General features: G+C 36.1%; 2 protein-coding genes and 1 long non-coding RNA gene across 3 annotated transcripts; 2 read left to right on the top strand and 1 right to left on the bottom strand.

Moving 5' to 3' along the window:
- The first annotated feature begins 11,103 nt into the window (after window positions 1–11,103).
- LOC129919791 (crossover junction endonuclease MUS81) lies at window positions 11,104–12,455 on the top strand. Its single transcript, XM_056000848.1, has one exon. The coding sequence runs from the start codon at window positions 11,154–11,156 to the stop codon at window positions 12,408–12,410; it is 1,257 nt and encodes a 418-aa protein (XP_055856823.1). The 5' UTR covers window positions 11,104–11,153; the 3' UTR covers window positions 12,411–12,455.
- Window positions 12,456–15,960: 3,505 nt separating this feature from the next.
- Window positions 15,961–16,992, top strand: LOC129919823 (uncharacterized). The gene is made up of 2 exons (XR_008773119.1): window positions 15,961–16,519; window positions 16,590–16,992. It is a non-coding gene; the product is annotated as an uncharacterized LOC129919823 (long non-coding RNA).
- LOC129919784 (patronin) lies at window positions 16,860–23,275 on the bottom strand. Its single transcript, XM_056000835.1, has 3 exons — window positions 22,737–23,275; window positions 17,104–22,622; window positions 16,860–16,991 (listed from the first exon to the last, which is right to left on the bottom strand). The coding sequence occupies exon 2, from the start codon at window positions 22,526–22,528 to the stop codon at window positions 17,738–17,740; it is 4,791 nt and encodes a 1,596-aa protein (XP_055856810.1). The 5' UTR covers window positions 22,529–22,622; window positions 22,737–23,275; the 3' UTR covers window positions 16,860–16,991; window positions 17,104–17,737.
- Between the last annotated feature and the right edge of the window lie 3,817 nt (window positions 23,276–27,092).

The following is a 27,092-nucleotide window of genomic DNA, read 5'->3' as shown; positions in this document are numbered from 1 at the left end:
TTCGATAAACACATTTTTGGACTTTTTAAAATAATCAATTTTTTAAATAGATCCCAGGGTTCGGACTTTACTTCGATCGAAGTAGATTTATTTCGATTTTGGGAACAAAATAAAATCTACTTCTCTTTTTCAGGATCTACTTCTATTTCTTGATTGAAAAATATTTTTCAAATAATAAATTTAGAGAAAGGGATTTAACTTCAATTTTAAATCTGGTCGAGGCATTGAGAAATAAAGCTCAACTGAAATCTCAAATGATGAATGGAGGTCAATTATTCTTCGAATTCAAGATATAAATAAAGTTTATCAAAGTAATTTTGACTGATTTTGGAGAATTCCTGATCAAAAATTTGTTGGATGTTGGATTTGTTGGATAGAGTTTTACCCCCAAAGTACCATTACAACCACTAGATGAGAAAGGTTTTTTGGAAAAGATCATCAAAAAAGTGAAGAAAAATAATTTTGTTGTAAATTATTTTTTTTAGAATAAATTTTTGTAAATAAATGTTCTGAAAGTTTAATTTTGAAATATACTTTTTTTTCAAATTTGCTTCGAAATTTTGAAACTGAAGTCCGAACCCTGTCCTGAAACTTTGTTTTTATGTGTCCATTAGGTATATATTTGCTTTGAATGGCATACCAATATTTTTTTTTAAGAATGTTTGAAAATTTACTTTAAAACTTTTTAATTCTTTGTTATACAAGAAATCAATTGGCATGTTTTCAACGTATTGTTTTTCAAATTACAAAACCGTGTCTTTAAGTAGTTTTGACCTCCAAACGAAGCATGCAGTAGTATATTAACACTTTTTTTTTGAAAATCGTTGGACCCGATTTCATAAAAAAAATAGTTTTTTATATACATACCTACAAAAAATATTTTCAACAAAAACATTTTGTAGAATAAAAAGGAAACATTAATCTACATAATAAAAACATTGATAAGTTTTCAAAAAATTGATTCAACTACATATACGGGGTGATTCAGGAGTAATGTGCGCTGACAAAAAGCTGGAGCGGGTAGGTTATGTCGAGACAAGAAAAAAATCGTATGGGAGAGGGGGGTCTATTCTCCCCCGTTTAGCCGGGGGGGGAGGGCTAATTTTCTACAAAATTGACTTAATTTGGTAAAAAAATTATTCAAAATCAACGGCCCTTCTAACAATTTTGCTTCTATAATGCTTTACAGAAGCAACAATTGCTTCTAGAAAAACCTAGTGTTTTATCTTGTTTTTGATTAAAACTTATTTATGATACAGTTTTTCAAAAATTAATTTTCAAAATCGAAATTTCGAAAAAAAAATTGAAAACAAAAATTTTCAACAAATTTTTTTCAAAATTTTATGTAGTTAAGTACTATTTTCGTTTTCAAAATACAATTTTTGTTTGTTTTTAAACGAAAACAGCAAACCGTAAAAAAGTTGATCAATCAATGTTAATCCAATACTGTATAACTTTATTGTATCCTTATTTTAAGTATGAATGTTTACAAAATAATTGACGAATGGAATGGTTAATGTTTCATAAATTAATTTTTCAACGCTAAAACAAAAAATAAAGAGGTTTCTTAGAAAAAAAGTAGTTTTGGTTTTTTGTCAATTTCCCGAAAATGACAATATATTTTTGGATCCAGTTTTCTGTTTTCTATTTAAAAACAAATAAGAACATCGAATTTCAAAAACTAAACCAGTGCTTAATATCATACAATTTTAAAATTTTTTTTTTTAGTTTGAATTTTTTTTCGATTTTTTTTTTTTTAATTTTGATTTGAAAATTAATTTTTAAAAAACTATGCAATAAAATGGCTCAATTTAAAATTTTTGAAAAAGACTACGTTTTTGGCTTTACAAAAAGGTTATTGTAGGTATAACCGTTGATTTTTAATAATTTTTTTTTCTAAACTTAGTCAATTTTTTTTTAAATTGCCCCCGGCTAAACGAGGGGGAATAGACCCCCCCTCCCATACGATTTTTTCTTGTGTCAACCCAACCCATACACTCTAGATTTTTGGTACATTACTCCTGAATCACCCTGTACCTACATATGTACATATCGACACCTTCCCGTAAGAATGTATTAAGCGACATTTCTAAAATTGTTCAGGAAACGCAAAAAAACAAAATTATTCTGTGAGGAAATGTATGGGCTGCACAATTTTGTTTTCTCTCTAGCTTCATTTGTATACATGATGGTACCAAAATGTGGCACTCAACTTATAGTATATTTCCACATCAAAAAGTCATTTTCGAAAAAAATTTAGCTTAATACATTCTTACGGGAAGGTATCGATATGTTTTTTTTTTTAAATTTTTCTTTTTTGACATTATGGTTCACGGTGGTCTTGAAAACGCGGCAGGTTTTATAAAAATGGATCCCAAAAGTAATGATGCAGATTTGTTCGAATCTCAGGATTCCAAAATTGTAAGTTTCAAAATCTTACCTGATCCCTTTTTTGAGTTACAGGCATTATATTATACATATATATACATACATTTGACTTGCAAGGAAAAAAAATTAAACAAAAAACAAAAGTACATTATAATGTCCTATACCTTTTTGGAAAGCTAAAATATACTCCTTGAATTTGATGTTTATTTGAAGTTGATTGAGTAAATAGTTTTTGAGAAATTTAATTTCAAAGTCAAAATTAAAAAAAAAAAAAATAACTTTTTATTTATGTTAATTTTTTTTACCTTTGAATTACAAGGTACAAGTTTTTTTCAAAATTGAATGTTCTATTTAGTTCTTAGTCAAATCCTTAAAAATAGGTGCAAAAAACTATTCTAGTTTTTCAAAAATGGAAAGAAAAGATAGGCACTTTTATTATTGGTTCATTTGTTCCTAAGGAAAAATGTGTATAATGGTTATTTAATCAACAGATTTGTAAGTTCTAATCACACTAAGTGTGACTCAGAATCAACCCCAAGAACGAAAAGTGGTATTTTGGCACCTTTTTTGAGATTTTTTGTTAATTTTTGGTGTTTTTTTAAATGTTTTTTTTTTTTGCCATTTTCAAAGTTTTGTATTTTTTTTTTAATTTTTATATATTTTAAAGTTATTTTTATTACGTTCTTAATATTTCAGGACTATTTTTGAAATGTAAGAGTTATAATGTTACGTATAACAAAAAAATATCCCATATTACATAGATTTCAGGACAGCTAAGGTCCTCAGGGACCACAAAACCTCTTCTCGATTTTCATCGTGAGAGCCATTTTTCATGAATCCACGTTGACTTTTCGCGTTAATTTAAAAAAAAAAGAAGACGTCCTGATCAGCAACGTGTTACAGTGACCTTTTTTTCCATTTAATTTGAGGCTAATTTTTTTTTATTTGAAAAAAAAATTAAAAAAAAGCTAAAAAAATATTGGAGAAAAGATACATTTTTCTTAAATCTCAAAAATTAAGATACTTTTAAACATGCGGTTTTTTGTTTTTTTGACTTAAAATCAATGAGAGCATTGATTTGTGTAAAAAATTTTACCCTTTATTAAAAACAATAGAGTAAAATAAACTAAAAGAAAAAAAATTATTTTTTCTAAAATAATAACTTTAAAATTAAATTTCTCAAAAACTATTTACTCAATCAACTTCAAATAAACATCAAATTAAAGGAGTATATTTTAGCTTTCCAAAAAGGTATAGGACATTATAATGTGCTTTTGTTTTTTGTTTATTTTTTTTTTTTTTTCATTGCAAGTCAAATGTATGTATATGTATAATGCCTGTAACTCAAAAAAGGGATCAGGTACGATTTTGAAACTAACAAATTTGGAATCCTGAGATCATTTCGAACAAATCTGCATCATTACTTTTGGGATCCATTTTTATAAAACCTGCCGCGTTTTTAAGACCACCGTGGGATATACTTCAAGCTTTTTTCCACGACTTCAAGAAAACGGTTTTATAGCTGGTACCTCTAATAATGGTCTAAAAAATATTTTTCTTATAACAAACATCTATCTAAGATGTTAGATGACAAACAATAAACTTAAAACTTGGTTAAATTGCCAAAAATCCATTTTATTGATTTAAAAAAATCAATTTTTTTTTTTTTAGATTAATTTCTTTAAAATGGTTTGATAAATTTTTTTAATTTTTGGTTTTATTTTTATGAAACCGTTCCCAGAATGATTTATTTGATTTATTTATTACGTGATGTTAATGTTCTCACATTCAAACTCAAGTATTTTATTTTTGGGAATCAACACTCAATAGTTCCAGGACAGAAGTCACAAATGCAGTCGTAGTTTTAATCATCCTCTTCATTCTCCTAATTATTCTTGTGTTTATTTATGTAACCCATAAATTTGAAGGCACATTATATTCTGCAGATTTTCCGCCCTTATGGACATAAGCAAGTTTCTCTCATTTGATTCTTTAAATTTTCCTTCACACATTTAAAAATGAGCTTTGAAATCTTATATAACTATGATCTCAATTATTTTTTTATAAATTCAAAACTTAAAACTCAGCAATTTTTAGCGGCAAATTTACGTTAAAGCCAACAACGAGAAGTTAGATAATTCCAATTTTTCCAAAATAAAAAAATACTTACTTTTTATTTAGTCAACAAGGTCCAATGACATTCACTTTGTATGATATCCTTAAATTTGTTTTATTTAATATCTTTAACGTTGGTATCAGTTTAACTACAATTTATACGAAGTCAAATTTCAAAGAATACTTCAAGTTTTCAAGTAGATAGGTACCGAATTTGATTTCACTCTTGTATCCCATAGTCGACGACGAAAACTTTTTTGTGTTTTTGCAAAATTTCCTTGAAGAATCTTTTACTCTTGCATAACAACTATTAACAACAACACACTCCTTGTTGGCTTTCCGCTTGTGAAACTCATGCACTTCTGTCACTTAACTGGCCCTTGACCCGGTTTTGCTATAATTTTAGCATTGCTCTATGACAAAGGGAATAGCTTGGTTATTGCTTGCATAACATATCATACACCGGCGGACACGTCACGAGCACAACTCGAAACAAGAGCACACTTCAAACAAAAAACTGAAGAAATAAACAGAACTCAAAAAGAAAACACCTCCCCAACACACACGACAAGAAAAACCCACTTGCGACCGTTACAATTTGCTTGCAGTTTCACTGCATTTAAACAAGTAAAATGCCCATGGCAAACCTGTCATTTTCTGCAGATAAATCTAAATCTCACTAACGTGAAATAATACCTTCCAATTATTACTATCATACATAATACAATATTTGATAAATTCTAGGATGGAATTTTTAAAAAACTTAGCCGAATTATAATTCCTCAATGAAGAAGCACCCGGGTAGACGGTTAAAATACAACTGAAGGCCTTTCACAAAGAATTTAACCATGACGGTTGACTGCCTGCTTGCCACCTGCCATCATGCTCAATGGGGGTGTGAATGGGTGGTGATGGAACACTATGCTTCTCATTCTCAGTATTCACAAGGAATGTCTGTTTGGGGTTTGTAAAAATAGGCTGTTTCAGACAGGAAGTTTTGCCACTGTCATTCTAAAATGAGCTTTTGAATCGTACAATAGGTGGATGGTATTCGTATTAACAATAACAAGAGAAACGGCAGGGGCGATTGACTTGTAGCACTTCTTTTAGTGGACCCAAAATCAGCTGTTTTTTGTTTTTGAATGAATGGATGGACATACTATATGAAGATACAAATAAAAAGCACAAGGTCACATAAAAGTGGATTGTAAGCTTTCAAAAGCTTTTTTTTTCCTTTCAATTTACAAGCTTATTTTGATTTCTGTTAATAAAATATTGCTGTTAATTTCATATTCTGTTAATTTCAATATATCATAAATGCATTTCTTTTATGCGTCGGTCGTATTAATATTTTATTAATAAGCACTTCAAATGATTTTGCAGTGTAAACGAACAAAACAATAACAAAATTAATACAAAATTATTAAAATTATTTTTATTTTAAGTGGAGTGATTGAATATAATTTAATATAAGTTCAAGTGACCTCAACTCCAAAAATTTATAAAGCGTTTCGCCCAGGTACATATAATATATAGTGTCGGTAAACATCGACCAAAATAAGGCGTCTTAGTAAGGGTACGACAGATCTAACTGATGAGCCCACTGTCGTACCTGGGCGAAATGCTTTATAAATTTTTTGAGTTGAGGTCACTTGAACTTATATTTCATTACTTTTAGGGGCGCCAAGAATTAGTAACGGTTTTATGTTCTTTTTTGAATATGAGTGGGGGTCTATCTCCCCCTTTATAGGAGGTAGGGGCAAAAAAATCACTTAAAATTAAAAAATAAATATTAAAAAACAACGGCAACACTTACAGTTATGAATGATATCATTCAAATCCAGTATTGTACACTTATTTTAGATTTTTAATCAAGCTATTTCAATCAACTGACTCGATTTCAAAGTCAAAATCTTGGAAAAAAAATTTTTTTAAAAACTTTCAGATTTTTATATTCTTAGTGCGTTCGATGAGCAAAATTAAGAGTACGATTGTGGCTTTGTGGCTTGCCGTTGGTTTTTTCCCCTATCTACAATATTATTTCTTGGCGCTAACGGACGTGTCCCGGACATGTCCAGGACATGTCCCGGACGTGTCCCGGACATGTCCCGGCCATATTAAGGACGTGTCCCGGACATATTAAGGACGTGTCCCGGACGTGTCCCGGACATGTCCCGGACGTATCCCGGACATGTCCCGGACGTGTCCCAGACATGTCCCGGACGTGTCACGGACATGTCCCGCACGTGTCCCGGACATATCCCGGACGTGTCCCGGACGTGTCCCGGACATGTCCCGGACGTGTCCCGGACATGTCACGGACGTGTCCCGGACATGTCACGGACGTGTCCCGGACATGTCACGGACGTGTCCCGGACATGTCACGGACGTGTCCCGGACATGTCACGGACGTGTCCCGGACGTGCCCATTAAACAATTTTGGTTCTATAAAGCTTTACAGATGCAATTGTTGCTTCTGTAAAGCATTATAGAAGCAAAATTGTAAGAAGGGTGTCATGGACATGTTCCGGAAGTGTCCAGGACATATCCCGGACGTGTCCCAGACATGTCCCGGACGTGTCCCAGACATGTTCCGGACGTGTCCCAGACATGTCCCGGACGTGTCCCGGACATATCCCGGACGTGTCCCGGACATGTCCCGGACGTGTCCCGGACGTGTCCCGGACATGTCCCGGACGTGTCCCGGACATGTCCCAGACGTGTCCTAGACATGTCCCAGACATGTCCCGGACTTGTCCCAGACATGTCCCAGACATGTCCCGGACGTGTCCCGGATATATTAAGGACGTGTCCCGGACGTGTCCCGGACATGTCCCGGACATGTCCCGGACGTGTCCCGGACATGTCCCGGACGTGTCCCGGACATGTCCCGGACGTGTCCCGGACATGTCCCGGACGTGTCCCGGAAGTGTCCCGGACGTGTCCCGGACATGTCCTGGACGTGTCCCGGACGTGCCCCATTAAACAATTTTGGTTCTATAAAGCTTTACAGATGCAATTGTTGCTTCTGTAAAGCATTATAGAAGCAAAATTGTTAGGACACATGTCCCGCACGTGTCCCGGACATATCCCGGGCGTGTCCCGGACGTGTCCCGGACATGTCCCGGACGTATCCCGGACATGTCCCGGGCGTGTCCCAGACATGTCCCGGACGTGTTCCGGACATGTCCCGAACGTGTCCCGGACATATCCCGGACGTGTCCCGGACATGTCCCGGACGTGTCCCGGACATGTCACGGACGTGTCCCGGACGTGTCCCGGACATGTCACGGACGTGTCCCGGACATGTCACGGACGTGTCCCGGACATGTCCCGGACGTGTCCCGGACATGTCCCGGACGTGTCCAGGACATGTCCCGGACGTGTCCAGGACATGTCCCGGACGTGTCCCGGACATGTCCCGGACGTGTCCCGGACGTGCCCATTAAACAATTTTGGTTCTATAAAGCTTTACAGATGCAATTGTTGCTTCTGTAAAGCATTATAGAAGCAAAATTGTTAGAAGGGTGTCATGGACATGTTCCGGACGTGTCCCGGACATATCCCGGACGTGTCCCAGACATGTCCCGGACGTGTCCCAGACATGTCCCGGACGTATCCCGGACATGTCCCGGACGTGTCCCGGACATGTAACAGACGTGTCCTAGACATGTCCCAGACATGTCCCGGACATGTCCCGGACGTGTCCCAGACATGTCCCGGACGTGTCCCGGACATATCCCGAACGTGTCCCGGACATGTAACAGACGTGTCCTAGACATGTCCCAGACATGTCCCGGACATGTCCCGGACGTGTTCCAGACATGTCCCGGACGTGTCCCGGACATATCCCGGACGTGTCCCAGACATGTCCCGGACGTGTCCCAGACATGTCCCGGACGTATCCCGGACATGTCCCGGACGTGTCCCGGACATGTAACAGACGTGTCCTAGACATGTCCCAGACATGTCCCGGACATGTCCCGGACGTGTCCCGGACATGTCCCGGACGTGTCCCGGACATGTCCCGGACGTGTCCCGGACGTGAACATTAAACAATTTTGGTTCTATAAAGCTTTACAGATGCAATTGTTGCTTCTGTAAAGCATTATAGAAGCAAAATTGTTAGAAGGGTGTCATGGACATGTTCCGGACGTGTCCCGGACATATCCCGGACGTGTCCCAGACATGTCCCGGACGTATCCCGGACATGTCCCGGACGTGTCCCGGACATGTAACAGACGTGTCCTAGACATGTCCCAGACATGTCCCGGACATGTCCCGGACGTGTCCCGGACATGTCCCGGACGTGTCCCGGACGTGAACATTAAACAATTTTGGTTCTATAAAGCTTTACAGATGCAATTGTTGCTTCTGTAAAGCATTATAGAAGCAAAATTGTTAGAAGGGTGTCATGGACATGTTCCGGACGTGTCCCGGACATATCCCGGACGTGTCCCGGACATGTCCCGGACGTGTCCCGGACATGTCCCGGACGTGTCCCGGACGTGCCCATTAAACAATTTTGGTTCTATAAAGCTTTACAGATGCAATTGTTGCTTCTGTAAAGCATTATAGAAGCAAAATTGTTAGTAGGGTGTCATGGACATGTCCCGGACGTGTCCCGGACATATCCCGGACGTGTCCCAGACATGTCCCGGACGTTTCCCAGACATGTCCCGGACGTGTCCCGGACATATCCCGGACGTGTCCCGGATATATTAAGGACGTGTCCCAGACGTGTCCCGGACATGTCCCGGACGTGTCTCGGACGTGCCCCATTAAACAATTTTGGTTCTATTAAGCTTTACAGATGCAATTGTTGCTTCTGTAAAGCATTATAGAAGCAAAATTGTTAGTAGGGTGTCATAGACATGTCCCGGACGTGTCCCGGACGTGTCCCAGACATGTCCAGGACGTGTCCCAGACATGTCCCGGACATGTCCCGGACATGTCTTGGACGTGTCCCGAACGTGTCCCGGACATGTCCGGGACACGTCCGGGACATGTCCATGACACCCTACTAACAATGGGACATGTCCCGGACGTGTCCCGGACATTTCCCGGACGTGTCCTGGACATGACCCGGACATGTCCTGGACATGTCCCGGACGTGTCCCGGACATGTCCCAGACGTGTCCCGGACATGTCCCGGACGTGTCCCAGACATGTCCCGGACGGTAAGGCATTATAGAAGCAAAATTGTTAGTAGGGTGTCATGGACATGTCCCGGACATGTCACGGACGTGTCCCGGACATGTCCCGGACATGTCCCGGACGTGTCCCGGACATATCCCGGACGTGTCCCGGACATGTCCTGGACATGTCCCGGACGTGTCCCAGACACGCCCATCAAACAATTTTGGTTCTATAAAGCTTTACAGATGCAATTGTTGCTTCTTTAAAACATTATAGAAGCAAAATTGGACGTGTCCCAGACATGTCCCGGACGTGTCCCAGACATGTCCCGGACGTGTTCCAGACATGTCCCGGACGTGTCCCAGACATGTCCCGGACGTGTCATAGACATGTCCCGGACGTGTCCCAGTCATGTCCCAGTCATGTCCCGGGCGTGTCCCGGACGTGTCCCGGACATTTCTCGGACATGTCCCGGACGTGTCCGCGGACGTGTCCCGGACGTGTCCCGGATATGTCCCGGACTTGTCCCGGATATGTCCCGGACGTGTCCCGGACATGCTATTCAAGTTCATATACAAACAAAAATCATGTTTAAATTCAAAAGCAATCCCAGCGGTGGCGATGCAAAACAGAAAATTCTACTTCATGAGAGTACTATAGGAATACAATGGCACAAACCTGTTTGTGATGACATCTACTGGTGAAAGAAAGGTATTTAACGCATTAAGGCTTGGCCACACTGGAGGGTATGCGGTAGCGGTACGGGTAGCGGTGAGGGTACTTGTATGAAAAAAATTCCAAACTGACATATCAACGTTCAGATGTGGAATTTTTTTCATACAAATATCGTTACCGCTACCCGTACCTCTACCGCATTCCACATCTGAACGTTGATGTGTCAGTTTGGAATTTTTTTCATACAATTACCCGTACCGCTACCGCATGTACCCTCCGGTGTGGCCAAGCCTTTAAGGCTTGGCGGTAACGGTACTTGTATGAACAAAATTCCAAACTGACACATCAACGTTCAGATGTGGAATTTTTTTAATACAAATATCGTTACCGCTACCCGTACCGGTACCTCATACCCACCGGTGTGGCCAAGCCTTTATACATTTCACATTCACACGTATTCACAGATAGGAAAACAAGAGAAAAATAAGAAAGATGTATACCAATTATCTGAAATTTAATTTGCCGGTGTTTTAGACAAGGAGGGTACGAGTCTGCTCTCTAGATATTCCTTCCTCTATGATGGGAACGGGGCTATCACTCCTCAAAAAGGAAAAAGAAAAAAACAAAAATCGTAAAATAAATGCAGTTTTTTATATTTCTCACACATGAAAAAAATTTCAATCACCCTGTGCGTATGTGACAAACAGAAACTCAGTTCAGTTGTGTAAACCCAACTACTTTTTGACGTTTAGGTTTTTGTTTGTTTACTTTTAAATTATAAAACTTGTTATTCTTGTTTTAAATAATATTATTGATACTTTAATATATTTCTATAAATGGACAATCAACAATGTATAGAAATTACCTTGAAAAATCCCAATCCAATATTTGAGAAATGGATTGAACGTTGGCTGGAAGAAGCCATTAAAAAAAACTACAAATCACAACACAGAATGCGAGAAGCACTCCAATCACTACGTCAATTTCCTCTTCCACTTGCCACCGGAAGAGACTGTGCGATTTTACGAGGATTTGGTCAAAAACTATGTGATCTCATTGATCAAGAACTGCAACAACAACGCGAAACCGATCCAGCTTCGATATTAAATACAACAGCTAGCACATATTCGAATGACATCAAAACAGTCGTTAAATCTGTTCAAAAATCTAAAAAAGAATCAAAAAAGAGAGAACTTACTGAAAAACAAAAGGCCAAACAATTAGAACTTGAAGAAGCTCAGGAACAAATCATTGCCAGTCCGGGTACCTTTCGAATACTTCTTCTTGTCGATATTCAAGAGACAAATGGCAAAACCAAGAAAACATTCGACAAAACCCGAGATTACATTGAAAAGCTACAAATTCCTCACGAAGTTCGTCGTCTCACAATCGGAGATTTTACATGGATATGTCGTGATGAACGAGGCAGAGAACTTGTCCTTCCTTACATAGTTGAACGTAAACGAATGGACGACTTTGCGAGTAGCATTCGCGATGGTCGTTTCCATGAGCAAAAGTTTCGACTGAAAAGTAGTAAGATTCAGAATTTGATTTATTTAATAGAAAACTATGGAAACAATGAACATGTTGGTTTGCCAGTGCCAACTTTACTTCAATCAGCTGTGAATACACAAGTTCATGGTGATTTTCAAATCAAATACACCAACAACCATTGGGAGTCGATTTTGTATTTGAAAGCAATGACTAGTTCGTTAATTCGTCACTACAAAGATAAGCTATTGATAAGTACAGCTAAGGAAGACATCCAATGTTGTACGCCACATGATTCTACAATTGGTTTGTTGAAATTTAAAGATTTCTATGATGATTCATCACGAAATAGTGGACTGACTATTCGTGATATTTTTATAAAACAGTTATTGCAATTGCGAACATTGTCGATGGAACGTGCCATAGCTATTGTTAATAAGTATCCTACCCCAAAAGCTCTGTTGTTAGCCTACGATGCTTGTGCGACGAAAGAGGAGGGACAACTTTTGCTAGCGGCGCTTCCTTGTGGTCAACTAAGTAGACCTTTAGGTGTTTCTATAAGTACAATCATTTATGATTTTTATACGAGTTATTTTGAATAAATTGGGAAATAAGTCTGACAAGAATAAATATCTTATAATAAGTAATTGCATTTTTTTTATTGAGTGGATTTATAAGCTGCGTTCCTTAGGAAACATTTTTCTGCTGCTTAGTGCTTAAAACTACTTTGAACGACTTTTGCTCTATTGAAAAAGTAGTTCAAAGCTGTTTTATGTACTAAGCAGAAGATAAATATTCCCAATGGAACGCAGCTATAAATTATTGAGGAGTGCTTTTGCAAAATTCAACAAATGTTTTTTTCAAGTTTTTCAGGAGAAAGTTTCTTGTTTCTAATTTGAATACAAAACCAAATTTTCAAAAAGTATAAACGAAGAGTTGTTCTTTCTTGCAATGCTAATCGATAGGCTTAACTTTTACTTTAAGATTTGAAATGATTTTTCTTTATTTTGAAAATGAAAACATCGCGTTTTTTCACAATGAAACAAATCCAAAAGAACACTTTTTTCTACATAACGTTATACCTTTTATGCATAGTGTATGTACCAATGTATGACTAAAACCAATCAACCCATGTATAATCTAAAACAATAATAATATTTAAAAAAAGAAAAGTCTTTCCAACAACTGCAAACTTAATTGAGTTTTTCAAAAAAACTGCAATTTTGTTTAGTTTTGCAAAACCTTCGTACATTTTGTATTGGTTTTGTTGAGTTTTGAAAAAACGATTTTAAATAGAAACTATTAGCTTTTATATTTTTTTTTAATTCGTCATCTTGGGCGCCTGGTTATGGCAAAAATTTTGATTGAGTTTTGAAAAAAAACTCTCATATCACTAAAAAGAAAAAGTTTAACCAAATTTTCTGGGATGAAAGCCAGTTGATTGATTATTCACCAAGGCATTCAAATGTTTATACAATTAAGTAGAAGCGATTTTACCTTTCCATTAGATTTTACAAGAAATACTTTTTCATTTGAAACAAATCAAAAATTACATTTTTATTTGCGATAAAATAGGTCTGATTTATCCACCCTAAAGCAGAAATATTTCTAATTCTTTCAATATTTTTAACCCAATCTCTGTTTAGGTACTCTGGAATTGTGTAGTTTTGTACATTGTTTTTGCAAAACAAAAGTAGACATATTTCTGTTAGGCAGTACCCAAACAGACCTAATAAATATTGATCAATAAAACGTTAAAAAAATCATGATCATCAAAAAGGTTTTTCAATAAAAAAAAACAACCGTTTTTGACATTTTTATAGATCACTTTATAAAAATCTCATGTTTTTTCTTAGCAAGATTCAGAAAAAAATGGATCCGACAGCATCCGACCCCGCTTATCTATGGGTTTTAAAAAGTCTTCTGCCTTATATGAAAATTTTTTTTTTGTTTGATAGCAATTCCAACTTACAGGATGGCTTTAACAAAAATATTAATGAAAACTATATTTTTTTAAAACAATATGAATCACAAGAAACCCTATCTATTTAAAAACCGAACTTCCGATTTATATGTATTACATTATAAAAAAGCATTCAAATCCAACTCGTTCATCTTTGCATCTTACTTGTAAAATTTAAATGACCGGTTATACAGGGTGTCCCAAAAGTAATGTATCAAACGGAATATGCTGATAGACCAACTTAAGGGCTCTCAGAATTTGGTAACTAGTTCGTCCCAAATCCTTACGGTTTTCGATTAAATGTAGTTCTTGTGAAATTTCGAAAAATTCCTACTTTGCAACAGTATTTTCCTTCCTCCGCTCAAAATTGGTTTTTGAAAATCAATAATAATACAATAGATCAATTTGTTGCATTAATTGCTCAGTGATACAAATTTATAACTGAATAAGTTTTTCCATAGAAACAAGACTAAAATACTAAAGTTTTTCTATAGAAAAAAAATGTTACGCATACGCCATAGTGACTTATTCTTACATAACAAGACTAAGGTACTAAATGAAAAAAATACTAAAAGTACACAAATCATCCTATCTTCTTATTACAATCTTTGAACAACAACATCTTGAAGGTGCTACCACCAAGTGTTTATGGCTAGAGTCGTTATCAGCAAATCCGTCCGTTTCAGAGGCTTGTCGTTGTTTCATAACTATGTACATCCTAATTCTGTTCGGGAAGTTACCCGGACGGCAGAAGCTACCAACCTCATTTAAGTTGCGGTTATAGAAAAAATATACAGGGTGTCCCAAAAGTAATGGATCAAACGAAATATACTGATTGGGAAACTTAAGGGCTCTCAGAATTTGGTAACTTGTTCATTCCAAATCTTTACGGTTTTCGATTTAATGCAATTCTTGTGAAATTTCGAAAAATTTCTACTTAGCAACAGTATTTTGCTTCCTGCGCCCATTATTGATTTTTGTTTTTTAAAATTCTTTTACAAAAACATTGCCAAATAATTAGGAACAATTAATTAATCAAAATATTTTTTATTCCACACGCCATTTCCTGCAAACAGTTTCAAGTTTTATAAAAAATCAATTTTTATCTTTTATTTGAGAGCAACACCGCAAAAAAAATTTGTATGGTGAGAATGGTTTATTATTTTAAAAAGTTGCCCTGTTATTGTAGTTTTCAAAAAAGTATAAAAGTTTCTAAAGTTGCAGTTAGATCGTAAAATATTACAATTTGAGTTCAACAAAACAGGGTTTTCCAGAGCAAAAGTAGGGTTTTTTTCGAAATTTCACAAGAATTGCATTAAATCGAAAACCGTAAAGATTTGGGATGAACAAGTTACCAAATTCTGAGAGCCCTTCAGTTTCCCAATCAGCATATTTCGTTTGATCCATTACTTTTGGACACTCTGTATATTGTACATATGTATAATGTATAATGTAATGTATATAAACATAAAAAAAATGTTTGTACCTAGATAAAAAAAAACTATTTTTTTTTAGAAATTTAGATATTTATGAACTAAGATGTGAAACTAAAGTGCATTTCCTATTACTTGGTTTGGTGTTTCTTCAACTCAACTTTTTGGAAAAAAAATTCAAAGACAACACGCCTTAAAAATGAAATGATATAGATATTTAAAGGAACATTTACGGCTCTCGAACATGGACTTGGTCATCTGATTTGTTTCTCCTATTTATATGGTAAGTGCTGTAGACCTAATTTTCCAGTAAAATAGCAATTTACATACAACCCTGAGCCTTATTTTGCATATAGTGTTAAACATAAAGATCTTTTCTTCAGCTTGTAGAATACCCCCTCTCAGTTTCCCTCTCATTGTAATATTCAGAAATTGAAAACCTTTCCAATTTCCCTAACGCTCGCAATATAAAGGAGTGTCATAATCCTTGAGAGTGCAAAAATTATAAAAAAAAAGAAATACAATTTACTATACCACTTTAAACATTTTACTGAAAGACTGGCCTAACAAAAGTAAAAACATCAAGTAGCCAATGCAAGACATCTGTGATTTGTCTTTTAAAAATGTTATTTTTTTCTTCTTAATATTTTAAAGGAAAATAACATCAAAAATGTCTCTGATATCTTTCTAATCAACATGAAGTTCTGATGTATATACTTTTTCCACACCTGTTTTTTTTTTTTTTGCATTGTGCTATGTATACTTATGTATATCTGAACGAAAATGATTCATAACCGACAACACGAAACTGAATGATATGATTCAACAAATGCTACCACACATTTGTGTGTACAGAAGTCCAAGTAGCAACCATTCCACCAATTGAATAAAACATGATTGCACTTGATATTTTTTTTTTTCTTGCAATGCGATATAAAGTATGTTTGTATACAAGTACTATAGAGGAATTTTTGCGTGTTCCAAACACGAGATAACAATAATTATTGATCTTGACATTGCGATGATAGAGAATGCGAAAAAAATGAAGGCCTAGAGAATGTTGTTTTGTCTCTGTGAGAAGTTATTAGCCTCAAAAGAACGGGTCAATTAACTTCCCTTTAATAGGAGAATTCACACCCTTCGAGTCCAAAATTCATACAAAAAAAGGATTTAACTCGACTTGGAAATAATTAATTTATCTTATCTTTTGGAATTTCTTTTGAAATTGATTTACCTTTCAATAAAGAAACAAAATTTGATATAACAAAACTGTCGGAATTTTTTTTTCAAATCATCTTCAAAATTGCAATTCCTGGTAGGTAGATATACTTGATTCCCTAATTAACGCAGAGCGTGCTATTTTTAAACCATTTTTATTTGCATAGTTTAGGTAATGTAGAAATTAAAATGATCCTAAACAAGTGGCATGGACCAGTCCCCGGAAAACTTGTCGCTCACCACAATTAAAAGCTTGCTACCTCACAGCACACGCAACATAGGGAGAGCAGCCCAGTGCCCGAAGGCTGTTCTTTATCCACTTTGTCATTGAGGAATGAGATTTTGATTCTGTGAGCTTTTTTATGCCACAGAATAATTCACTCCCGAAAGAGAGGCTTCTATTCCTAGCAGAAGTATTATGTGGTATACCCAGCTTTGTCGCATGTTCTCCTGACCTGTGCACACCGCAAGAATCCTGCCTTTGTCTTTTCAGGATCTGGAGAGCAAATCATTTGATCTCAATATATTATAGGTTGGCCAGATTTTCAATGATGACAATCTTCTGAAACCTTTAAAACATTAAACAAAGAAACAAACATAAATTATTATTATTAATATTAATATTTGTTATTTATTAATATTTCAATAACTTTGAAATACAAAAATTATAATTTTATTTACCAAATAACGTAAGTTTTATTTTTTTAAATATGTCATATTATATCATTGTTAAATTTGTATTCAATATTCTTCTATTGTGTTTTTGTGCCATTTCCCAAAAGATATGATCCCAGCGGAGGAAGACACCAAGCAATAATCCCAGTCCTAACGTCATCTTGTTAAGCATCGGGATATAGTTAATGGGATATATCCTGTGCTTCATTGCCATTTTGCGGGACCATATACAAACGAGCCGAAGAGGAACCACATTCGTCGAGTCGAAATACACAAAACATAGAAATCAACTTGGCCAAATTATTATTATTATTATATTCATTAAATGACAGTCCTGTTAGTTTTTAATAATAATTATTATTTTTTTTAAATATGTTTTTTTTTTTTTTGTTTTTGTTGTTTATTACAATATAAATCATAGTCTGTGAAAAAAAAATAATTAAAAGTTCGGCATAGGCAGCAATATTTTTTTTTTGAAGAATGCGTATTAATTTTCAAAGCTTATTATTAAGAAACTAAACATCCTTTTTCTTGCTGTAGTTTAATTTTTTTTGTTTTGTTTTAAATATCGTATTTCAATTTAATAATTATATTCCAAGATAACAAATGTCTTTTTTTGTTTTGTTGTTTTATTTAAAATTTATATTACGAGTGCCATGTCCTTTTTACTTGGTAACTGAACTTTCTTTCCTTGCCATAATGAATTATGTATTGTAAATGCATCGATTGTGACTGTCAGATGCTTTGTATGAACTTGGGAGAAACATTTACCGCCTGAGTTATATTTAAAGAATTTATCAAACATGACTTCGTCGACATGACTAGGCCCAGTACCATACAATTTCAAAACTTGTTCCAATTCTGGCACAAAACTGTATAAAGCTCTAAATTGGCAACCAGCATCACGGAACAAAATCAAAAAGTGTTTTGCTTCGGATCTGGCAATCTTTTCGAGAACTTTTTGTTTGGAATCGCGATTTACAGCGCCAGGAAATATACAGTATTCGACGGCATTTAATATGATGCCGCGATTCGATTTAGCCGCTGGTTGTTTGTAGAGCTTCGGACCCGAATATTCCATTATGGAATTTGGATTCGACGAAGATATATCACTTGAACTATCCTCGATGCCACGACGTTTTGACACCAATCCGGGCGGAAGTGAGCCTGGTCCTGTCGGCGAAGGCATGTGTCGACCCGATGAACCCATTCCGGGTGACGGTGCACGTCGCGGCGGTGTTGCTCGACCCGCACCAGGTGCTTTCATAGCTAAAGAGTCTTGTGAGCCTCTATATAAATCTCGTGTTAATTTCGATCGCTGACTATAGTCGGCGAGATTTGTGATCGAGCCCTTTTTGCCACGACTGGAACTCAATGTTGTAGAACCTTCATTCAAATCAACCGAACTAGTTTCGACATGGATTGTTTTCGGACGTGGACGAGTCGGTTTTTGCATACGTATGCGTGTCTGATTTTGCGATGGTAAATCCGAACGATCAATAACCTTGCCCTCACGTTCGGCTTCTTCAATAGCTTTTTTCAGTCTATGTTGCTCGAGAATTGCAGCCCTTCGTGCTGCTTGTTCTTCTTTTTTTCGCATGCGTTCTTCTTCCTTTTCTTGTTCTTTTTCACGACGCTGCATCGCCTCAATTTCTTTACGTGCCTTTGCCTCCTCCTGCAGTTGACGCCGCTGCAGCGAAAGCAACATTATTTTCTCCTTCCTGCGCTCCATTTCATCGACAGATTCTGGATTCAAATTGGAAATTTCCGTTTCAATTAGCAACGCCTTGTTCTCTTTTGGTTCGTTCAATTGCATCATGCTAAATGTCTTTTGCAATTGATGCTGCTGCTGTTGTGTTGAAGAATTCTGCAATTGTTGTTGTTTCTTTGTAACATCTTCCAAATGACGTCTATCGAGCGCTTTAGAATCGTGACTTTCAACAATTTGTCGCAGTTGAATGGGCGCATCTTTGTATTTGTTATATGTGGCATTGTTATTTTCGAAATTGCTACTATTGCGCTGAATCTCAGATTTATCATAGATATTTGGCAGTTTTTGTCCTCTATCAATGGTATCTGAACTCTTTTCGACTTTAGGTGAACGTTTGGTTCGCAATGGAGGTTTGGGTCTTTTTGGCTGATCATTATCAAAGGAGATGTAAAATCCTTTCTCAATTGTGGTTTCTTCTTGTGGATCTTGAAAACTGTTTGCATTTAGACTTGGTCTAGATGGTGATGGTATCCTGTAAGTCAAGCTGCCACTTGTTATATTCAAACCTCTCTGTTGTCGCATGCTTTGATTGAAGTCAGCCATCTTTCGCATGTTGGCCGATTCGATGTTCATTTCAATCTGCTCCACGACATCGTCATCATCGCCAATGAAACAAATACTCTGTGGTGCCATTTCATCATATGGAAGTGGTACAGGCGATGATTTCATTTGACGACTCTCCATGTGATTGGCCATCATAGATCTGGGTGGTGTTTGTCTACTTTGAGTATTTGGCTGGTGTACCTGAAATAGATTCTGATAGGATTTCTCCTGGTGACAATAATCGTTATCTTCATTTTGATGCAACATGAATCCACTGCCAGCACTGCTATTCTGTTGATGGTTTGAGGGAGAATTCCAAGCACCAGGTTCACTGCTGTTGAGTTTAGGTGATAGAGTTTGTGACTGCCATGCATTTATATCGATCAATTGTATGGGTTGTGGTTGATAGTGAGTTTGTTGAAGATGAACTTGTTCGGGTTGACCCCAAGTTTTTCGGTGTGTCGGCTGCGGTGACGATTCGTATAAGTAATATTGATTTGGCGGCTGTGGCGAATTGTGATCGCGCACATGTTGTGGTTGAGGAGAATAATGTTCGTACTCTGGTGGACGGCTGATGTATTGTTGTTGATGTGACTGGTATTGAGTATGTTCGATTGGATATTGAATATGATGCAATTGCTGACTGCCATGCTTGTTGTAGCCACCGTTTTCCATTTGACCATCTCCAACGCCACCGACTCCTCCACGGTTGAACATCATCGACTGCTGTTGCTGTTGCTGCTGACTGTTTTGTGGCTTTTGCATGAATGGCGATTGATTCTGCATGGACATTGACACTGGACGTTGGTTTATATATTGGCCATTCTCGTTTATATACTGAATATGTTGTGGTTGTTGTTGTGAATTTAGTTGTTGTTGATGTGGATGTTGTTGTTGAAGTTGTTGTTGATGTTGTTGAATCTGTTGTTGTTGTTGAATTTGTTGATGTTGCTGTTGTTGTTGATTTTGTTGTTGATGAAGTTGTTGTTGCTGAATTTGATGTGTTTGTGGTGGTGGTTGATGTTGAACATAAGGAGGCTCGGAATTTGTTGGCTGGGAATTATAACTGGGAGTAGAATTGAAAGCATGTGGAATTTGTGGAGTCGATCCAAAAGCCTGCTGCACAGGTTGTCGACTAAATTGATCTGGAATATGCTGCTGTGAACCATAGGGTTGTTTAATAGCTTGTAAAAAAGCTGCTTTTCCCACCTTCTCTTGATGTTTCGAGAGAGCAACTTCAATTTTACGTTTTTCCTGTTCAATTCTACGACGTTTCTCTTCAAGTTTCAATCGAATTGTAGTCAGTTTCGAAGCATCAACCACCGAACGACTTTCATCTTCGGGATACAATTCATTATCATCAGTTTGTTGTTGCAAAGCCGACTGTTGATGCCAAGTTGTCGTATTAGATGGTAATTCAGCAAAAGATGTCTTTCGCTTGGGTGTTGTTGTTGTTGTTTCTTCTACTGAACTGACGCTATTGAAGACATTTGTTTTTGAATTATTCAAACCGCTATGTGATGATAAATCCCCGTCTGAAAGTTCTTTTTTATTATTGTTGGAATGTTTGGTATTGCGAGGTGATGATATATTATCAACGCTTCCTTGGCGTCTAATTGATGTTTTTTCCGTTTCGCGATCTTGTTTTTCTGAACCGGAATCGGTATCATAGCCAAGTTGTAGAGTACCTCTAGCATCGGCAATTGACGATCTTACTGCAACAGCCGGCTCAATACTTGCATTTGAAAGTGTTCGCTCTCTTTCCCTCTCACGTTCTCGATCACGATCTCGTTCGATACCTCGCCCAATCATATTCAACTGATCTTGTGACCCACCAAAGTTCTCTATAGTCAGTTGAGAATCTTCACTGGAAGAATTGCGTCGTGATCTTCGTCCTGCATAACTCGGACGTCGTTGATCTTCCCAATTGCTTGGTCGACCAGCTGGTACATAATCACCCCTTTCGTCTGCTTTCGTCTCCAAATTAATCTTCTCTTTGGCCTGACGCAAACGTGCCGGAACCAATGGTTCTTGATTCTGTACCGATGACAAAGTTGCAACTCCACGACTTTTATGAACTACAAAACCTTCATCATTACCCACCGGCGAATAGTTATTCTCCTCAACCGAACGGAAATCCCTCGGTGGAGTGGGCCTACGATGGATTACACTCTCAGATGCTGATCGAGTCACCTGAGCATCCATACCAGGATAGCACACACATTTAGCTGGATGAATCTCAAACAAATTAAACAAATCAGCCATGAGTGCAATCAAATTTGGCTTCATCGAACCACGCATATAAGTTATATCCTCCGGGGTCATATGAAAAACAGAGTATGGCAAATGTTTTTGAGAAAAATTACTTACTAATAAAACGTTGTGAATTGAATCTGCAACAGCTGGCAAATAATTTATCCTTACACTTGTCCACGGAACAACTTTAGGGCAATAGTATGAAATGAGTAAAGCCAAGCAAACGCCATCGCATAAATCTTGAAAATCGCGGATCGGAGGAATGTCTGGTACTTGAAGGCGAACACCTTCATCGTCGGTTGCACCGCGTTCGACTTCTTGGCCAATGCGTTTCTTCAACGAAGCACAAACATGCGATATCCATGCCAACAAATACTGTTCACAATTCTGAACGCTAGCCATTTGAAAATTGCCGCCACCGCCACAAATTCTCTTTATGGCATTTGGTATTCGATCGCCAGATGATATCTCTTTTGCATACAAAATCATCAATGATTCTATCACAGATATGTGGGCGTTGATTCGTAATGGATTTGTTTGAATTAATATGGTTTCGGTTATTGGCATATCTGGAGATTCTTTAACTGGTACTCCTTTTCGTGCTAGTGTTTGTAATATCGAACAGTGATTCAGACTTTGATAATTCGGGTCTAGATACAAGTTCGATAGGGTTTGGCAATAGAGTGTTGAATTGCCCATTTCTACTGTGATTTGGGGTTTGAGTCGCTCTTGGTTTTCATTGTCGCGATAGAAGGGTTCTTTGAGGTTCTCTGGCACTCGGTTGTTGAATGCTTTCGAGAGAAGCCATTTGACAGAGGCTCTTTGTCGGGCCAGACGAATTTCTTGTGTTTCGATGTCCATTGTTTTTTTGTTTTTTTTTTTTTTTATTTTTCTCGTCTATACAAATTTTCTATCCAGTTTTTTTTTAGCAATTGGTTTTTTTTGTTGAACAAAACTAAGAAAAAAAAAACACAAAAATATAAAGATTCGATAAGATTGTGATAAATAAAAAAAAAAAACAATACAAAGTTCGATTTTATGCAAAATTTAAAAATTTAAAAATTTTTACTTGAATTTTTGCTGCTGCTGGTTTTCTCGTTTTAAAGATTTTTTTCTTTTTCCATAAATTTGTAGGTCATTCGTCACACAATGCGTCGGCGGGTGCTGCTGCTACAACTTTTGCTGATCATTATTTTTCCTCAAAATCATTTTTCTATTTAACAAAAATGGAAAATGTTTTGTTGCTAATTGGTTGTTTTTTTTTTTTTTGATAAAAAATTATTTAATCAAAACTCTGTTTTGATTTTTTTTTTGTGATAAAAGAATAATAAAAAAAAAAAAAAATTTTCTCCCCGACAATTGAACGAATTTTTTTTTCTTCTTCTCTTCCGTATGAATTTTTAGTGCACTTTTTTTGGGTTACTCTTTGAGAGTTATGTGGGGAAAATGTTTGAATTGTATAAAAGAATACTTAAATTTATTAATAAAATGAAAATTAAGATTAAATAGTGAGGTTTATGGAGGAAATTTGCGACACTTTCTCGTTTTTAATTACTGATATCTATATATAAATGGATGGCGTATCCCTTGAAAAAATTGCAGTGATGGTTAACGTCATTGGAAATTTTTTAAGCTGTCATTTTGTTGTCAATTTTGGGTGTGAAAACAGTGTTGTTATGAGGAGTTTTTTTATTTTGATTGTTCCGTAAAAAACGGATCAGAAGTGAGCTGGAAAGTGAATGCTGCCAATTCGAATGAAAATGCGTTCAGATGTGGATTTTTTCTTCATACAAAAAATGCTGTCGATGGCATTTTTTGTCGTTGGTAATGTGAGACAGCCTTATAGGTTGTTTTCACTATACCTTAAATAAGATAATTACGCAAATTATCTCATTTCGAATTTCAAATTCCATAGAAAAAAAATTGAATTTGAAATCTGAAATGACCTCATTTGCGAAATTATCTCATTTAGGGTCTAGTGAAAACAGACTTTAATAAATTAATTGTTTTTTGAAGTTAGTCAGCTATTACATGAAGCCTCAAGAGGCGCGCCTCTTTTCAAAACTAATGAGTGCAAAAGAGAAAGAAGATAAAACACAAAATTATCCGACCGGAGAGTCGTGGCTCGTGGGCCAAAATTCTGAGACTCTTTTTTGACGTTTCTTTTTCCACTCTTTCTTTTTTCAACATTCCCTTTCATTTCTTTTTACTTCTTGGTGGAATACAACAACAACAATACTTAAATTAAAAGAAATGTCAAATTTGAGTCTTTGACTCAAGAGGCGTCGTGTAATAGTACGCGCCTCACAGAATGATTATCAAAAGAAAATTCGAAAAAAGAGTCACGCCTCTTGAGGCTTCATGTAATAGCTGACTTATAGTTCTTTTCTGGCTTTGTACAATGAACATGTACCAGGGCTGTAAAAACTAATTTTATTATAAATACGTTTGCTCCCCATTACAAATTTTTAAAAAAGTATTAATTGCAAATAAAAAAAAATCAATTAAAAAAAAATATTTATTGCAACTGAAAAATATTTGCATTAAAAAAATTTTATTGCAAATGAAAAATATTTGGGAAATATTTTTAGTTGCAACAAATATTTTTTTTTTCAATACAAATATTTTTCAGTTGCAATACAAATTTTTTTTAATGCAAATATTTTTCAGTTGCAATAAATATTTTTTTCATGCAAATTCTTTTTTTTTGCAATAAATTTTTTTTTTTATTTTAACATAAGGGCCTGGCTACACAGTAGTGTTGAGCCCAATCACGTTCCAATTTACATTTTCTAGGAACAAACGTAAAAAAGAGTAAAATCCTCACTCCCCTTGCCTACGCGTGAGATTTTGTATGGCGAAAACGAACAAACGTTTTCGTGTGTGCGAAAGGTTTGATTCATATAACTTGAAAAACGAAAGAATTTGTTCTGTATCTGTCGCAAATTTTCTTTCGTTTTTCAAAAACGAACGATCGTTTTCGTTTCGTTTTTTATAGAATGTCCCAAGTAACAATTTAGCTTTCATAAGGGTCAATGCAAGCTATTTTTTGACTTGTTTAAGAAGAAGGACAAGTCTTATGCAAATCATTTTGGCGCACATTACCGAATTTCCCCAAGACCTTCCTCCACAGGCAATCCACAAGCTAATAGCTTGTGACGAACAGCGTAAAACGACCTTATGCAGGCCTTTTTACAAAACAATGAAACATTTTAGGGAAACTATAGCTTCGCTAAGGAAACTATCATTTGCATTGGATGTTATAATAAGGCCTTATGGAGGTTGTTATAAGATGTTGAATTTATGAATAAAAAAAAAAAAGATTTTATTGATTTTTTTTTTCTTTTAATTTTTTTCTATTTTGTTTTTTCTTCTTTTTTGGCTATGTCAATGCTTTTCCTGTCGTCCTGAAATGGGAAGAATTTTATTTTAATTGAAAAAGAACACATTTTTTTTATTTCACAAATGGCCCGGCCAGGAATCGATCCCACGTACCTTTGCATACCAAGCCAGCACCTTACCAGTAGACCCATGCTCGAATATTAAAGATGAGTGGAGAAAAGGGAGCTAATTGAAACCTCACATAAAAATGCAATGTTTTTTTCTAAAGCGTTACAAACATTGCATATCTGCAGGATAAAAGCTTTGCATACTTATTGGTGAAAAACATTGCATACTTGAGAGATGAAAACATTGCATACTTACAAGAACCTCTTTAAACAGGTCTTATGAAAGCCTTCTGTCACTTGAAAATAGAAGACTTCTTTAGAACGGTTCAAACAGGTCTTATAAAGGTCTTCTTTAACTTACATTTACAAGGCTTTTTCTAAACACTTCCAGATAGCCTTAAGGAGACCTCCTTTTTTTCCAAAATGGATGATTTGCGTAAGTAAGCCTTAAACTAAACGTATACAAACTATAGCTTGCCGAATCGAAGAGAATGGACCTTATGCAAGTAAAATTGTTACTTGGGGTAACCCCTCTGATTTGTTAGGCGATTGAAAAATCACCGTGTAGCCCGGCACTTATGTAGTAGTCAAAATTTAAGAACAGGGGTTGAATTACAGTACACGATTACGATCATACGTTAACGTTTTGATTATTTCTGTCTCTATTTATTTAGTAGAAAAAGATAGCCCGACTAACAATTTTGCTTCTATAAAGCTTTACAGGTGCTATGGTTGCTTGTGTAAAGCTTTATATAAGCAAAATTGTTTGTAGGGAGGGACACATAGCAACGATACGATAACGAACGTATGCCGTAATTCGACCCCAGATTTGTTATTTCTGATGAAGTGAACCTTCTTGTAGTATTTCTGTGTGTGAGAAGAATAACTTCAATTTATTCAATATACACTTAATTTGTACTTCAGCAACTTTTATCTTCTGAAATCAGTGGTCAAGCTGAAGTTAAGCACTGGTTTTAGGTTAAAATAGCTAAATCCATGCTCTTGAACCAAAGTTGAACCAGCTAATCTAACGAAATCGACAAACTATATTCCAGAACCAAGGCTGAACCACGTATGTTTTAACTGGCCCTTACAGTACAATTTTTATTGAATGGAAAAAAGTAAAGAGAAACGAAGAAAAAATGTGAGCTAAAATTTAGCCCGATCTGTTTGCATGGAACAATTTTTTTTAGGATGTTTAAGCCTGATGAATATATAAAAAGGTTTTCATGTAATTGGCCATTATAGCCAATAATTTCACAAATTATCTTTGAATGTTTTCACTGCAGCCGCTGTACAAATATTTTATCAATGGTTCAGTTAATTCTATCTTCTGAAATCATAGACTGAACCACGTTTATACAACTAGTTCTAACAGCCATATTTATAAAAGAATTTTAAACGTTGTTTAACGTTAAACAACCTCTAAATAGCTTTTAAGTACAAAATGTGTATTTATAAAGAATTTACACATTTAAGCAACGTTGCTTAACGATTGCTTAACTTAAACGCCATTCACCGCGTTTAGAGCTTGCTTAGAGCCATTTTAAGATTGATTTGACCACATATGAATTATTACTAAGATCATGAGCTCAGTATCATGTTATTAATTTATCTAGGGTGTGGGGTGACGACTTCATTTTGGTTTGAAATGAAATTATTCCCTAAAGCCTGGTACGCTGCTCGCGCTAAATTTTAGCTCCCATACAAATTATCGATAAATTTTATCTGAGCTAAAATGGATTCCATACAAATTATCGATAACTTGTATGAGAATTTTATCTCAGCTAAAATTTAGCGCTAGCAGCGTACCAGGCTTAAAAGGAGCTTGAATTTTAAATTCAAATCAAAGAATTAAAGAATGTTAAAAAAAATTAAAATGGCTAGTACAAATTAAAAAAATCAATGCTGTCTGGCTTTGCTCTGTGGATTTTATTAAGGAATCCGACGAAAGCAAACTCATCGTCAACGACCTA

Source organism: Episyrphus balteatus, chromosome 1, assembly GCF_945859705.1.
Source record: "Episyrphus balteatus chromosome 1, idEpiBalt1.1, whole genome shotgun sequence".
Classification (NCBI taxonomy): domain Eukaryota; kingdom Metazoa; phylum Arthropoda; class Insecta; order Diptera; family Syrphidae; genus Episyrphus; species Episyrphus balteatus.
Note: the sequence above shows the minus strand (reverse complement) of the source record. Positions and strands in the feature narration are given on the sequence as shown.